The 15,206-nt window shown below is 30.9% G+C and overlaps 1 protein-coding gene across 2 annotated transcripts in view; it reads right to left on the bottom strand.

Annotated features, from left to right (window-relative positions):
• Positions 1-2,767: 2,767 nt before the first annotated feature.
• LOC129231284 (X-ray repair cross-complementing protein 5-like) overlaps positions 2,768-15,206 on the bottom strand; it is a 96,406-nt gene continuing 83,967 nt past the window's right edge. For both annotated transcript variants that reach the window (XM_054865571.1, XM_054865572.1), the window contains exons 17-21: positions 12,988-13,060; positions 9,369-9,484; positions 3,332-3,425; positions 3,088-3,245; positions 2,768-2,985 (exon numbers count right to left, since the gene is read on the bottom strand). In XM_054865571.1, the coding sequence (XP_054721546.1) occupies positions 2,971-2,985; positions 3,088-3,245; positions 3,332-3,425; positions 9,369-9,484; positions 12,988-13,060 (456 nt within the window). In that variant the 3' untranslated portion in view covers positions 2,768-2,970. The remainder of the gene's footprint in view (positions 2,986-3,087; positions 3,246-3,331; positions 3,426-9,368; positions 9,485-12,987; positions 13,061-15,206) is intronic.

Raw genomic sequence — 15,206 nt, forward strand, 5'->3', positions numbered from 1 at the left:
ACCCCTTGAACCAGGTCCTTTCTTTAAGGGATTAGGGTGAAGGGGGTCAAAATGCCCCCAATTACTTGAAAAAAAACTGACGTTTTTACATATAAATGGGCGTGGTTTTGTAGTTTTTGATAAAATTTCATTGAGTTTACGCCCTTTATTCCCCCCCCCCCGAAAAAACCGAAATAACTGGCTTTTCTTGACCTGAAATATGCTTTATTTCGTTGTTTATGCAGGAAAAATGATACAGAAGTGATGTGGTTTAAATATTTTTTAGAGTTAGTCTATTTTATCTGATGCATATTTCAAAATATTTTCAATTCACTAGATTAAAAGCTGGAATCATTCGCCAATTGGAGCAAAAGCTTCACAGGCCCCCCCCCCCCCAGTGGGTATTTTCCTTTTACATCTTAACAAATTCTCATTACGGCATCTCTTCCACTTTGTTGATGGTTCAACATCAGTCAGGTTCCAAATTGTAATCCAGTAAAATTAGATAAAGGCTGTGCAACTCTAAGAAGCGTCCCATAGTTGGTTTTCAGTGATTAGATTGCAAGTTCTCCCGACGATATTGAGTAAAGGCCAACAATATTTATTACTAATACCACATGTCGTAAAATAAGGTGTATGCTCTCCTTACTAACCGCGATTTGGGGGCGCTGAATATGTCTCGCTGTTTGAAAACAGCTAATAGAATATTGAGATTGTACACTTCAGCTATAAAACCAGCAACTGAGTTTCAAATCTTGGTCAAGTTTATAAATGTATATACTCCATCCTGGTTTGGGATAAAAACTAACCATTCCATTAGAAACGAAACTAAGCATGTGTGGGTTTTTTTTTTTTTTTTGCATCAAGATACTTGCCAAAAAGGTATTAATGTAATTGATTCTGTCAATTACCCGAAAAGGTACAATTTGTAGTTTTACTGACGCATAACTTACAAATTTCATAAGTAATTTTATAATTTTTCTTCAATTAATAGAAATCTATATCCTAAATGCAGTTCTAATTTTTTGCATATTTCCCGGACAATTTTTGTAACGTTATAAAATATTGATTTTTAGTCGAACTTGTTCTTACATGCAATTAGATTACAAAGACCTTGTAAATTTTGAATCTCTACCCACTTCAATAGCCACACACACACACGATTAAGAAAAAAGTTTTTTCTAATTGAAATTTAGACTTCTTGCCAAATCACAGGAAATTAACCCAGATTGGAAACTTTGTATAACAATTTGTGTTAAGCGTTTACAGAATTAAAGACATTCCTTTATTTTGAATGTTTCCAGGGGGGGGGGCTAAAGAGCGTCAACTCAATATTTTATTGGAAAACAACCATGCCCAATTATACATAAAGTGTTAGTTTTTTTAATTTGGGGGGGGGGGGTACTGACCCTGTCCCCCCTAAAATTTTAAATGCTGGATCTGGTTTAAGGGAGAAACTGATGTTGATGTGATTAAAAGTTCGAAGTATTGCAGCGTATTCGGATGTAGCTACTTTGTAATGTGCCACTTGTATTTATGGAATTTTATGTAAAATTCTCAAAATTCAGGTCTCTTGCCAAAGCAGAAAAAAATAACTCACAAGCTTGAAATTTTACGCAGTAGTTTGTGTTAGGAAGTTAAAAAATTCCCGCACTTAGGCTTAAAGTTCAGCGGAATTTAAAATATTTTGCAAATTTTCTCTTTATTTTATGTTTTTCTTAAAATCTCAAACATCCAAGTCTCTTGCCAGAGCAGAAGACATTAACTCAGAGTCACGAAATTTTGCACATTAATCAGTGTTAGGGAGTCGCAAATTTTCTGCACTAAAGCTAAGTGAGCCGCAGAAATTTTTTTTTTTCGGCCCACCCTACTGTCCAACGCCTCTTATAAGAGGTTCAAATTTATAAAAAACTTACGAGAGGCCCTGCCAGCCTTGTGGGAAACCAGGAAATTGGCTCTGGGGGAGGGGTCTTGTAATAGATAGGATATGTTTTATGGGCCCGACCTAACTGATAAGGGGCTCACCTTTGCTCTTGGTGGCCTCAAGGGCAGATCTAGCTTCTGGTTTTTGAGAGGGCCATCATGTCATATTTGAGCAAAAATGGGGAGTCAGGGGCAAATTTCTTGAGATAGAAGTCCCAAAAACTTATTTTTTGGCTATCATTAAACCTTGAAACAAAATTTTAGCAAAATTACTTTTCTTTGCTCAGTGAAACCATTCATTTATTTAAAAAAAACACATAAGATATCTTAAAACGAGTTGAATGGCATTGTGGATTCCAGCATCTCATTGTTGACCAAATGACACTATTTGTCTCAAAAGAAAAATTAATCAAGTATTTGAACTACTTAATGATATTTTTTTCTTTTGAGGTAAGCAACTATTTTTATATTGCTTCTTCTTCACACATTACTACATGCATGTTTTTCACTGACTTGAACAAAATATATTGGAAAATCATATGAGGTTTGTGAAAGGAGAAAGAAAATTTTGAAAAAAAAAAAAGAAAAAGCATATGATTTACAGTGGCATTGTGCATTTATTAAATGTTGTAAAAATATTTTTATTTCTTCCATAATTTGGTCCTTTAAAAGATTATGTTTCTCTGCCTGAATTAAGATTAAAATCAAACTCAAGATTCTTTGCTATATTTTTCCTTTTGTTGGGGATTCCGATTACCTAGGGGAAGAATCTCTGGGCTTTTTAAACAAACAGGATAGTGCAACAGGAAACAAGTTTGGCAAATGCACAAAGAATATTACAGAAGAATTGAGGGTGTACAAATAATAGGTTTAAGATTTTTATTTTTTCAACATTTTGTGGTATATAATTAATATACATTTTTTATAAAACAAAACATTAACATAAACTTTAAGCAAGTTTTTATGTACAGGTTGAGTCTTAATAAAGACCATAACTAATAAAAATATATTATAAAATGTGTATTTAATAACATTCTTTCGCTCCTACCATTCTTCATTCAAAACAAACTACATTTCATCCAACTAAAATGAAAAAACAAACAAATTATTAGATGTATAGTTCTTAAAATTGATCAAAATAACAAATATTTCTGATTAAGAAAAACTTGTTACAACAATACATACCAGTGCATCATAATCACTATTATCAACAGATGCAAAATCCTCTTCATTGTTTACATTTTCAGTTTTAATGTAGGGAGTTACAGTTAAGAAGGCTTCAGCTTCTTCTGGACTGACGGCACTTGTTCCCACTTCGCTCCTCGATATTAAACCAATGCTTTCTGAATGAAATAAACTCAACATCAAAATAAAATTCTGTCATTTCCAATTAATTTTGAAATAGATACAAAAAACAAAGCTCACAAACCATTTCTTATTTTCATCCAAAGATCTGGATCAATTTCAAAAAGCCTGCTTTGCAAAGTCGTTATAAAAGTATTGTAGTCTGTAGTTTGTTTAACCTGAAAAAAATAATATATATATATATATATATATATATGTATATGTATATATATATATATATATATATATATATATACACACACAGGGTGTCCGAGAAAGATCCGTAGAACTTCAAAAATGTACTGGAAAAGAAACAATAGGGTTACATTGAAACTAATTAATACATTAGATAGAATAACTCAAAAAGTTATTTTCCTATAACTTAAGTTATTACCTTAGGGAATTTCTACATGAGACCCTTTCGTAGCACAAATAATATCAAGACGATGATCCAATTCCATCCACGACCGTTTCAGCATGCTAATATTAACAGTAGCTACAGCTGTTTGGATGTTTTGTTCCGTTGTGTTTGCGTATCGGAATTTGTTTCGGTAAACCATACAACACATTGAGCTCTCTTCACGGGATCAGCCATTGAAATAACTAAAATGCTTTAATATTCCTTTGCGTGACATGTAGCGCCATATGTGGTCAGAAACATACTGCAGAAAAAAAACTTTTTGAGTTATTCTATCTAATGTACTAATTAGTTTTGCTGTAAGCCTATTGTTTCTCTTTAAATAGATTTTTGTGGATCTTTCTCGGACACCCTGTAATATATAAACAATTTAAAAAGTACAAAAGAAAGCAAGAGGGGATAAAAAAAATTGTACATATATGTACGGCTCATATTCAAAATATTAGAATAATGAAATGTTTTGTACAAATTTAAAATATCATTTTCCAATGTAATGTCTTTTAATGCAAATATGCAATAGAAAATTTTATTAAGGACTTATTGTTGATGAAACTTATTTTTAATTTAAAACTAATATCAGACTTGCCAACTTTTCAAAACTGGCATCAGTAAAACTTTTCACAAAGCATTTAATAAAACCGAGACAAATTAATCAACGTAATATAACATTAGATTATGTAATTGCAATATTTAAAAAGAGCTAATTACTGCAATTTTAACATTAAGTTGAATTTTAGTTTATGGAAATTACACAAAATCTAACCAAATATGAAAAAGAATAATCATATAATTTTGCCATGGCATTAAACTTAAAGCACGGCATTGTACTTATAATATAAATTAAAGAATGGAAAAGACCCAGGCTTTTTTAGAAAAAATTTTTGAAAACATGAAAACCTGGATTCTCTCCCCCCCCCCCCCCCCCCCCCCCGGTGCAAAAAGTTTCTGTATTCATCAAATTACAAGCAAAAATACGCATTTAAATTTTGTTTTGAAGATACAGAAGGACAATACCCCCCCCCCCTGATTGCCCAAATGACAGGCCTGTATGAGGGTAAATAGAAATTGAGAAATGGGGGATGTCATGAAGACTCTTACAGCTTTCAACAAGATCATTAGTCAACAATGAATAAACTAAAATAGAGTGTGTAGCAACGTAATCCAACTTTGAAATCATGTTATTCTAAGTCAAATTCAGTACACTTTTAAACAAGAAGTAAATTTTGATTTCCTTGTGAAGAAAACCCAATGTATTAAATACTTGGTTAGAAGCAGTAATAAAAAGTGGTACCAACATTTGGAATAACTAGACTAAATAGAATAAAGGTTTCTTGAAGCTTTGCTGAAGCAAATAGTTTAGCAAAATGAGCAATAGAAAGAATAATCACAGGTTTAACGCTCATTGAAATAATTTGAACTAACGTAACTATTGAAGTATTACATCTTAATTCCTTACAATGGGAGTGTTTATTTATTGCCTATTGAATTGCAATCAGATCATTTGTTATATCAATTTCATCCACGTTCCACGATTTGATATAACAAAACCCGATAAATTATCATTTGGTAATGACAAGTTGAATATTAGAACTTATATTCCAAACGCAACAACGGACTGAATTTACACCGTTTTCAACCACTTTTGAGAATTTTGAACAAAAATCAACATTAGCATCAGTAAAATGATGAAATGACTCTTTTTCTCAAAAAAATGTTAAGACACAAATTTTAAACATTTTCTTCTGCAGAAATAACGTTAGAAAGGGAATTTTTACCCAAAACAGCTAAATTGCCACTCTTTCAATACTTTATTTTAATTAGTACTTGATGAACATTAGAAAATCTATATTAAGTACTTAGTCCACTACTGGGTAGATCGACCAAACAGTATAGAGCCAGTGGTCAATCTGCCATGGCTGACTATTGGAAATGCATGGGAATTCAGTACCCAGTGGTTGGCCACCCCTATATAAATAGAGTCTAAGAAGGAGTTAATTTTTTAATCGAAACGTTATGTTATACAATCCATTAAAACATAAGTAAAAGCTAGTTTACAGTAAAACATAAAAAAAGAAGGGTATTTAACATTTAAAGATGTGTCTTCTTAACAAAAAAAAAGCAGAATTGCAAATTAGGATGGTGGGCCCACCATTTAAAATAAAATGACTCATTACTACTTGATGAAAAGTACTTACAACTTCATTGCTATTGGATGATAATTAGGGACAGGTAAATTAATGCGGGAATGCATCATATCCAATTTTTAGTTATACATATACTATTTATATGCAGTTTTATGTCCTTGTGGCCGACTACTGGAGCAGTTACCTACATAGGTGTACAATGGTATAGTATTATATACAAGAACATACACTTTACTTCATTGCTCTGCATCCACTTTTTACTTAAAAAATGAAACAAGCTTTAGTCTAAAGCTATGTTTATGTAGTAAAGAGCTTTCACCCTTTACACCTCTCCAGTTTACCTAATGTTACTCCAAAAACTTAAATGCAATAAACAAAGTATATTTTTATGATGTATGAAAAAAATATAATTCATACAAGCAAAGCCTTATTTTTTTCAGAGAAAAGTTATGGAAATTTCAAAATACAAATACTACATGCACAAGAAGATTAGAAATTTTAGAAAAAAAAAAGAGTGTACACCTACTAGTGGAGAGAAAGCATCAATCAGATAAAAAGCGAACAACTAACGTTTTAAAAAAAAAGTGACTGACTTGAATACGAATACCTGCACAGTGAAATTTTGCAAAATACAGAGTTCAGAAGAACAACAAAAACATCCAAACCAATTAAAAGAAAATAAATGCAAGTACAGAAAAAAAAGACATGCAAACTGAAGATGAGTTGGGGGATTATTTTTGGAGGCCCTAACTTGAAAACTTTTAATGTCAGCCTGCCAGAGTCAGCTGTTGTAATACACTATTTCAGTAGAGGTATTTTGTTGCAACTTCAATTGCTTCCTTTTTTTTTCTTTTTCAAATCTCTATTTCTTGTAAATGAATGATTGATTAAAAGTTTCTCAAAATGCTCTAGAGTTTCAGATTCTTTACTATAAGGTGTATCATAATACTGATAGTGAAGAAAAACATCATAAAAAAATGTCATTTGTATTCTGTTTTTACACTTTATCAAATTTATCATATGAATTAAATAGCAAACAATTTAACATTTTTTTGGAAAAAAAATGCATGCTTTCATACAAAGCACAGAAATAAAAGACTAAAATCAAACTTTATGTAAGATTTCTCCTTTGAGCTTTAGGTTTAATAAAAAAATTTCTCACTAGAATGAAATCAAATATTTGTGTAGTATAAAAATTGTTGAAGAAAAGAAGTTGAAACAAAATTACCGAATTTAGCTTCCCGTTCAATACTACAGCAGTTATATTAAAATAAATATTCAAAAAAAAAAAAGAAGTTGAAATGCAAAACAAAAGTAAAGAATATATCTGTAGCCAAAACAACATAAGTCACATAATCACAATTTTACAGGAGAGAGGAAAAACCATTTTCTGGCACATGCAAAAGATTGGACATGTGCTCTTTTAACACCATTAAATAATTACAAAAGAATACTTTTTTTTACAATTATGCTCTAATGGCTTGATTCAGAATACATTTCAACACACAATGTGCTAATTAACTGAAAATCACTCTTTTTGAACTTACGTTAGTCTGGCTCTGAAGTACAGATATCTTTTAAAAAATTGTTGTATAGTATACAATACAAAACTAAAGAATGTTTACACTAAAAAATATTTGATTGCTAACATTATGTACAATACAAAAAATGTTAATTTTCACTTAAAAATATAAATAGGTGTTCCCTTAATTTCTGTGCTTACTCGCCTTCAAATGAAACCAATTCTAACTATCAGAAATAAATTAATCTAATCTAGGACCTTTCCCGTGACTCCTCATATTATTCCTTCAAGCTTCCTGCTCAACAATAATAGCAGTCACCAAAAATCAAATAAGAAAGATATTTTACGTCCTTTCTACTTTAAAATGCCCTTTCAAGTAACCATGGTTGAGCGTGTTTATTGGTATTCGCTTTCAACTGAGTATTCAACTACATCCCAGACAAACAGATGGCGTTAACATTCCAGCATTGCCAGACAGTAATGGACATGATGTCCGTAACAATGCCCTGATCATTTAGTAATGGGCAGGTTTGTTTTGTATTGTCAATATCAAATTTGTAATTGATATTCCAGGACCACCATTAGCATACTCTCAAATTGCATCTTTCAAGAACATTCCCAAACACATTTTTTCCAAACATAAGTTTTTATCTTCAGTGTAATTCATTATATTAATACTGCTTAGTCACCAATAGTGATTTTCTTTTCTTTTTTTTTTTTTTTTTTTTTGCATTTCAGTTTTTGAAGGGTTTTTTCTAAAGGTCCAAGATAACTGTTTTTTTTTTAATCAGACTACAGTTATAATAGCATATACCTTACATTCCTTACATTACATACTGTACATTTCTCAGCTTTTTTGTGATATATAGGTATGTTTTTGACATTAATTATACAGGCCTGCAAAATTTAGGTCAAGAAAAAGGGATTGTACGGCAATGACCAACTTTTATACCATTTGGTGTGCTGATTTTAAATATTGCATCCATTTTTCTCAATCACATATGGATTTTGAATAAAATGGGCTTAAATATATGGGTAAAAAAGTCTATTTTGCATATTCTGGGAGAAAGAAGATCTTTGAAAATCAAACGATTGGAAATGACATGCTGAACATATATATTAGTTTTATAGTAATAAGAACCAATCTCTTACAAAAGACTTCCAACACCAATATTTACATCAAGCTCCTGAAGTCATGCAATAAGAATAAGATGATTGATATCATCAGGGAAAAAAGGCTTCAACATTTAAATAACACATAATAAAGATTACCTCAACAATTTAAAAGCATAATAAAAATTATGAGGTTGCTCTTATGGCACAATTGAAGTGTGCATTTGCAAAAGTAGGAGTCTCCTATTAAAATTTTTGCTACAAAACCATGTTTCCATACTATTTTCATTGCAGTAGTTAGGTAGGCTAACAACATGAGAATGTGAGAGTTTGAAATGGTCCCCTAAAAGATTTAAACAAAAAAGGGAAAAGTTATTGTAACTTGTATATTTTTGAAGCAACAGATAGATGAAATTTTCCAAAAAAAAAAAAAAAAACTTTTATGGCAATGCCTACTTTTGCAACCACAAGCTTCAAATGCAAGTAGCTTATACTGTAATCATTATTTACTTTTTAAAATGGATATCTAACAGTGTGGAAGTTTGACCATTAACTTTCATTTTTATAATTTAGGAAAACTCCGCCAAATTTCAAACACATTAATTTGGCTTAAATTAAAATGGAAGTTTTAGTATATATATATATATATATATATATATATATATATATATATATATATATATATATATATATGTGTGTGTGTGTGTGTGTGTGTGTGTGTGTGTGTGTGTGTGTGTGTAATTATTTTTCAAATAATAATATCAATCTGACTAAATGAATACAGAACACTAGTTCAACCTTGACTTAAAGTAAGTTTGAGAAAAAAGAAATCTTTTGACAGAAAAAAGTTTTAAAAATGATGTTTGCTTGAGCGTTAATCATTTTAAACTAAAGAAAATAGAGATAATACTTGAGTAGCTCTTACTTTGAGACATGATGCCCTTAGCTCTTTACAAATTCCAAGAATTTTTGAATGATATAATTTAGCACATCTTTCGTCTTTCAAATAAGTCCACACAACTTGAACTATTTGATGAATAGCTAAAAATTAAAAGAACTTTATAAATGAATCTAGAACAAGAAACTTGGGACAAAATTTCAACAGGGTTATGCAATTAATACTGCATAACAATATACGGCATATCCCTGTTTAACCACCTACACCTCTATTTTCAGAACCGTTAGTCCTAGCTGCATATTTTTAATTACAGAAATGGTCAAAATACTGTGCAGAGTTAAGATATTTAAAAGTTGAAGATAAAAAGACAATCAGTGAAAAAATATGAAATCTAACAGATTATATTACTAATCTTCTAACTTACATTTAGGGAAATAATCTCCATTTAAAAAATAATTCTAAAACAAAAAAATATTTCACAGTTACAAGCAAAGTCAAGGAGATACAAATACAAATGCGACGACCAGCAACAGGCTCTGTGCCCAACAAGGCTGGTCCTCAAGGGAGGATTCAGGGGAGGGTCAAGGGGTCAGCTGACCCCCCTGTGATGAGAATGACTTATGACTTGTTCTTTGGGGTGGCTCAGAGAGCAATAGCACTGCGACCAATGATCTATCGTACTAACCCTTCCCCCTCATTATGCTAGGAATGACCCAAAAGAGAGGTCACCGGCCATATATCTCTTAGGATAACAGAAGAATAATCGTTAAATCCGAAAGAGACCAGTTGCAGAGGTGAACTTCAGCAGAAGCTTAACCTGTGATGAGAAACTTTTCATTAGTTTATGCACCATTAGCAATAGGTAGGAGATGGCATAGGGTAAAAACGTTTCAGTAAAATAAATTTTAAATCTTTTTCTTTCTTTAGTTATAATTATTATTGTTGAACTTCAATTTTAGTGCTTTTCTCAATTCAAAGAGGCAGCTAGCTCAGTTCTTTGGAATACTGTTGTTTTGTGTTTTCGCTCATTCCCAGAAATTGTTTTTTTTAGAGTATTCTTCTAACTCTAACCATGGGCCATGCTTGTTTTTTTTTTTTTTTTTTTTTAAATTTCCTGTGAAGTATTTTGTAGTTGTGATTGTGTGCTTCTTTCTCTCCTTTGTTCCAGGCTATACATATTAAGACTTGTTAGTCTGATTTCATAATCTACATCTGAAAGTTCTCTCACTAACCTAGTAACCCTTCTTTGAACCCTTTCCTATAAAGAACTATCTTTCAAGATTATATGATGTGATATTAGTGTTCAAAATTTTAAAGGACCATGCAAAATATGAGAGTGGAATCCATCCCCTTTCAGAAAAGTTGTCAAAGTAAGAAAAACAAAATATTTATAGTTTTCTTTGCTATTGAAAAAGACAGTTAAATAATGTTACACCTAATACCAATACAACAAATTTCCATTTCAACTAAATGAATTTTCACTCCTGATGTAATTGCCATTACATTGCTTTTATTCCGTTACAACGATATTCCGCTTTCAGGGAACAACATTTGTGGCCCCTTGAAGTACATTGTAATGAAAATGAACATTATTCAACATTAATGCTTTTCATGAGCATTGTAATGTAAATGAAAATGTTATGCTATGATATATAAAAACAAACAGCTCCTACAATTTGAAAAAAACTCTATGCACACATATATTTTGAAACCTTTGTTAGCTACTGTGTATTTCGCCAGTGGCACACACAGGAGTTTTTCAAAAAAGGGGGGAGGGGGGCAGGATGGAAGGTCCACCATTCTCATATCATATTCCAATACTCATCCAAACATATTCTTTTGATTTTATACATTATAACCCTGATTTAATGATTCTCAAGGAGCTGGGAAAAAGTATCATTAAATCAAGGCTGTTGTTAAATCAAGGAGCATAATCACTCAATGCAGTTAAATCCAGACCAGTTAAATGTATCATTAAATTGAGAAAATTGCTAAATCTGGTATCGTTAAATCGAAGTTATACTGTACACTGACGGGAACAAAAACATTTTAATAAAATAAATTTTCAGATAGTAAATTTAAATACCAGAAAGCATAAGAATAAATGTTTTCTCATAATTGAAATAAAAAACAATGAAGCAAAAGCATCATTTTAGAAAAACTTTTGTTCACATACAGTTTGCAGGGGGGAAAAGAGAGAAGTGATTTTTTTTTTTCAATTTATTAAATCTGAAATTATTGTCATCTTTGCTTGAAATTATTTTACGCAGTACATAAAAAAGAGAAAGTCATTTCCAAAATCAATATTTAGTAGCCAATAGCGAGGGCAATACTTAAGCCCTGTGATTCCCATCGAAAAATTTTGGTGCTGCGGGCGAGGAATTTATGTTCAGCTCTAAAATTCGTTACTTGAGGAAAACTCACGCTATAGCCATTTTGGGTAAGTCAAATTGCATTGTAGCGTGTCCTCTGTATAGGAAAAATATTTTAAGCCACAATACTTGAAACAGGTAGTTTGATTGTTACTTATCAGTTTGGGCCCAGTTTTGTTTTTGTAAAACAAACTGATCACCTTTTTAGGTTAAAATATTTATTAACGTTCTTGATAAGACAAAAATATATATACTGTACAATGTGCATGGGTTTTACTGTGAAAATCAAACTTTATTTGCTAGAAAACATTGAATCTTAATCTGTTTTTTATTTCAACAACATGGTGATTTTTATAAACGATCTCAATCTGTATTTATGAATATTAAGTATGTTATTTTAGATTGTTTTTATCTGCAGCTTTTATACAAATTGTTTTCAAACTATTAAATGATACTCAAACTATCTATTAACTTAGAAATGTACACATCACAAAACTAAATTTAAAAAAAAAACATGATTTTTATTCAGTTGGGTGTTATTGAACTCATCCACAGATTTTTTAAATGTTTCTATAGTATGTTCAAACCTTTTTTCTCTAGAAACATGAGGTTTCTATAGAATATATTCCTATAAAATATTCCATAGGCTTTCTATAGAACTTTATAGCGATATGAAACATTTTCTACGGGTTTTATAGGATTTTTTCCATAGGATATTTAAATGGTTTTCTATAGCAAAACTTCCTACAGAGCCCACAGATAAATAGGTCATAATTTTATGTGATTCTATGGATGGAAAGATCTATAAGTGTTTTATTATGGAATTCTACAGAAAATTTTTATAACAGAGGGTTGATAATAATCATCAACACAAAGTTATTAATGTACAAACGTAGATTCGCATAGTAGACAGAAATCAACAAGTGTTACAGAAGTGGATGCGATTGGATTTGGAAGCCCATAAAAATTAAGAGCATAAATAATTATAGCTAAACTATGTTCATTTCTTATCAAATGCACAAAAGTTGGCAGATATGTAAAAATAAATTCTACATTGCACTATTGGAAGCATCAAATTAGGTTTTAAATGAGGGTTATTTTACTTGTTGCTTAAAAAGTTATGTAAAATTATGCTATTATTTTTTTTACTGGAATTGCAAAATTCACCATTTGAGAAAACATGTAATTCTGAAGTAGCCTTGGAAGTTTCACCAATGAAAAATATAATAAATAATACTACAGAGCATTGACAAGAACAAGTGCTTAAAACTTACCATCAAAGAAGTCATGTGGATCCTTACTTTTAATCATTTCTTGAAAGTCTCTCACAGGATTAATAGTGCCTATCTATATATGGAACAAACATCCAAATATATTTTTCTTGAAAATGAAAATATCAACTACATTTCTGACACACAGCATTAAGGGGTAAGTAATTCCATTAAAAAAAACATAGATTCAACTTTTTTTTATATCCAAGAAAGGAAGCGCATACATTATTAGCGCCATATATCAAAAAAGATATCTCTTTTGGAAAGGGTCCAGAGTCTTTCAAGGTCTTTCAGATTTAGATTATGATACGAGACTTAAATGCTCAATACGTACAACCTCGAGCAGCGTTTCATAATTTGTTTGATAAGAGGAAGCCTTTTGAATGTTGACTTTTTTCAAGAAAACCCATTTTTTCCTCGATAGTAAAGTTTGCGTGCAACATTCTAGGAATTGTTTATTTTCAACAAAAGCACTTTCTTATGTTAAGAAAAAAATTCTACTTAAGAAAGATATTTCAAACAAAGAAAAATTTTCCCGAAATGTATACAACTGGTTTTAATTAAAATTTCAAAGTTTTAATTTTAACACCTTTAGGTCTGAGCAATTTCGACTGCATATCTTCCTCCAGACTGGGGTTTTTTGGCGCTTTGCAAGATTTTTAAAAATATACTTGGAAGAGGTGTATTTCAGTAATTTTTATTGCATTACATAGTTTAAGATGTTTTCTTTTATATTTAAGAAACTATTTGAATGAAAAAAAAATCAATTTTTAGTAAGAAATTGTCGAAAAAAGTATGTTTGAAACTAAAAAAAAAGTTCCGCATAGGAAAACATAATTTTTAACCATAAAAGTTTACCAAGACTCAAATAAACTCTTACCTAAATCTTGAACAAACATCTGAAAATAGGTTTAATTTGAAAATAAACATTATTTAATAAAATTTGCTTTTGTATAGTACATTTTAAAGCACTAACTTGAATTTAAACCCCTGATTATATATATATATATATATATATATATATATATATATATATATATATATATATATATATATATATATATATATATATATATATATATATATAAGTAAAAAGTTTGTAGATAGTATCTAAAAAGGTTAAAAACTTATAGAACTCATACTTTTATAGCTAAGAGAGTAAAAATTTGACCCCGAGAGAATCTCGCGCTTAGTTCCCTTCACCAAAAACCGCAACCCGAGTGACGCTTGGGCATAAACCTCAATGATATGAGTGTTAATGATATGAGTGGTACCTGTTTCTGCTACGACAGATACAACCTTTATGGATGAAAGTTGCATTTTCAGATCAGGTTCAGCACTACATCTGTATGATATATAGCTTTTATCAACAGACAAGTTGAAAACATAAATTTAATTGGAAATGGTAAACCTTTTAAGAAGGAATTTCGGGACATTTGGGAATATTTATTGAAAACATTCATCTCTTAAATTGTACCAGAATTTCTCTGAATGGCATAATTTTAAATTTTTGGTGTAAGGCAGAATCAAGTATCATTTCAGTAAATAAGTCGTATTCTAGGGCTGACATAATTGATGGCTATACATTGAGAATAAATGGGTTTTTAATCCACTATTGATATTTTTCAGCCATTTATTCAGAAAGTACTCATTGAACACTTCACTCAACCCACTATTTTTTACGTGACTAAATTGAAAGTTTTGAAAAAAGAAAAATGTATGTTTCATGGAACCCTTGAGCCCCATGAAATCCCGGGGTTCCATGGAACACCATTTAAGGGGGGACTGTAGAAAATGAAGAACAAGCAAAACAGCTGCAAGAGGATCTAGATCATATTACGGAGTGGTCTAATAAATGGGGTATGGCTGTTAATGTTGGGAAATGTCAAGTACTACATTTAGGACATGGAAATAAGTGTACAAGTTATTATTTGCAAGGTTCAGTCATTAGTCAGGCAGACAAAGTTACTGATCTGGGGGTCTTAATAAGTCAGGATTTAAAGTTTAGCCGACAGTGCAGCATTGCTAGTAACAAGGCCAATAAGATGCTTGGGTTTATCAATAGATCTATTTCAAACAAATCGAAAGAAGTTCTTCTGACCTTATATAGAAGTTTGGTAAGACCTTATTTGGAGTATGCTGTTCAGTTTTGGTCTCCTTATCTTAAGAAAGACATTAATGTATTGGAAAGGGTTCAAAGGCGGGCTACAAGGCTAATAAGT

The sequence above is a fragment of the Uloborus diversus genome, chromosome 10, assembly GCF_026930045.1.
Source record: "Uloborus diversus isolate 005 chromosome 10, Udiv.v.3.1, whole genome shotgun sequence".
NCBI lineage: Eukaryota > Metazoa > Arthropoda > Arachnida > Araneae > Uloboridae > Uloborus > Uloborus diversus.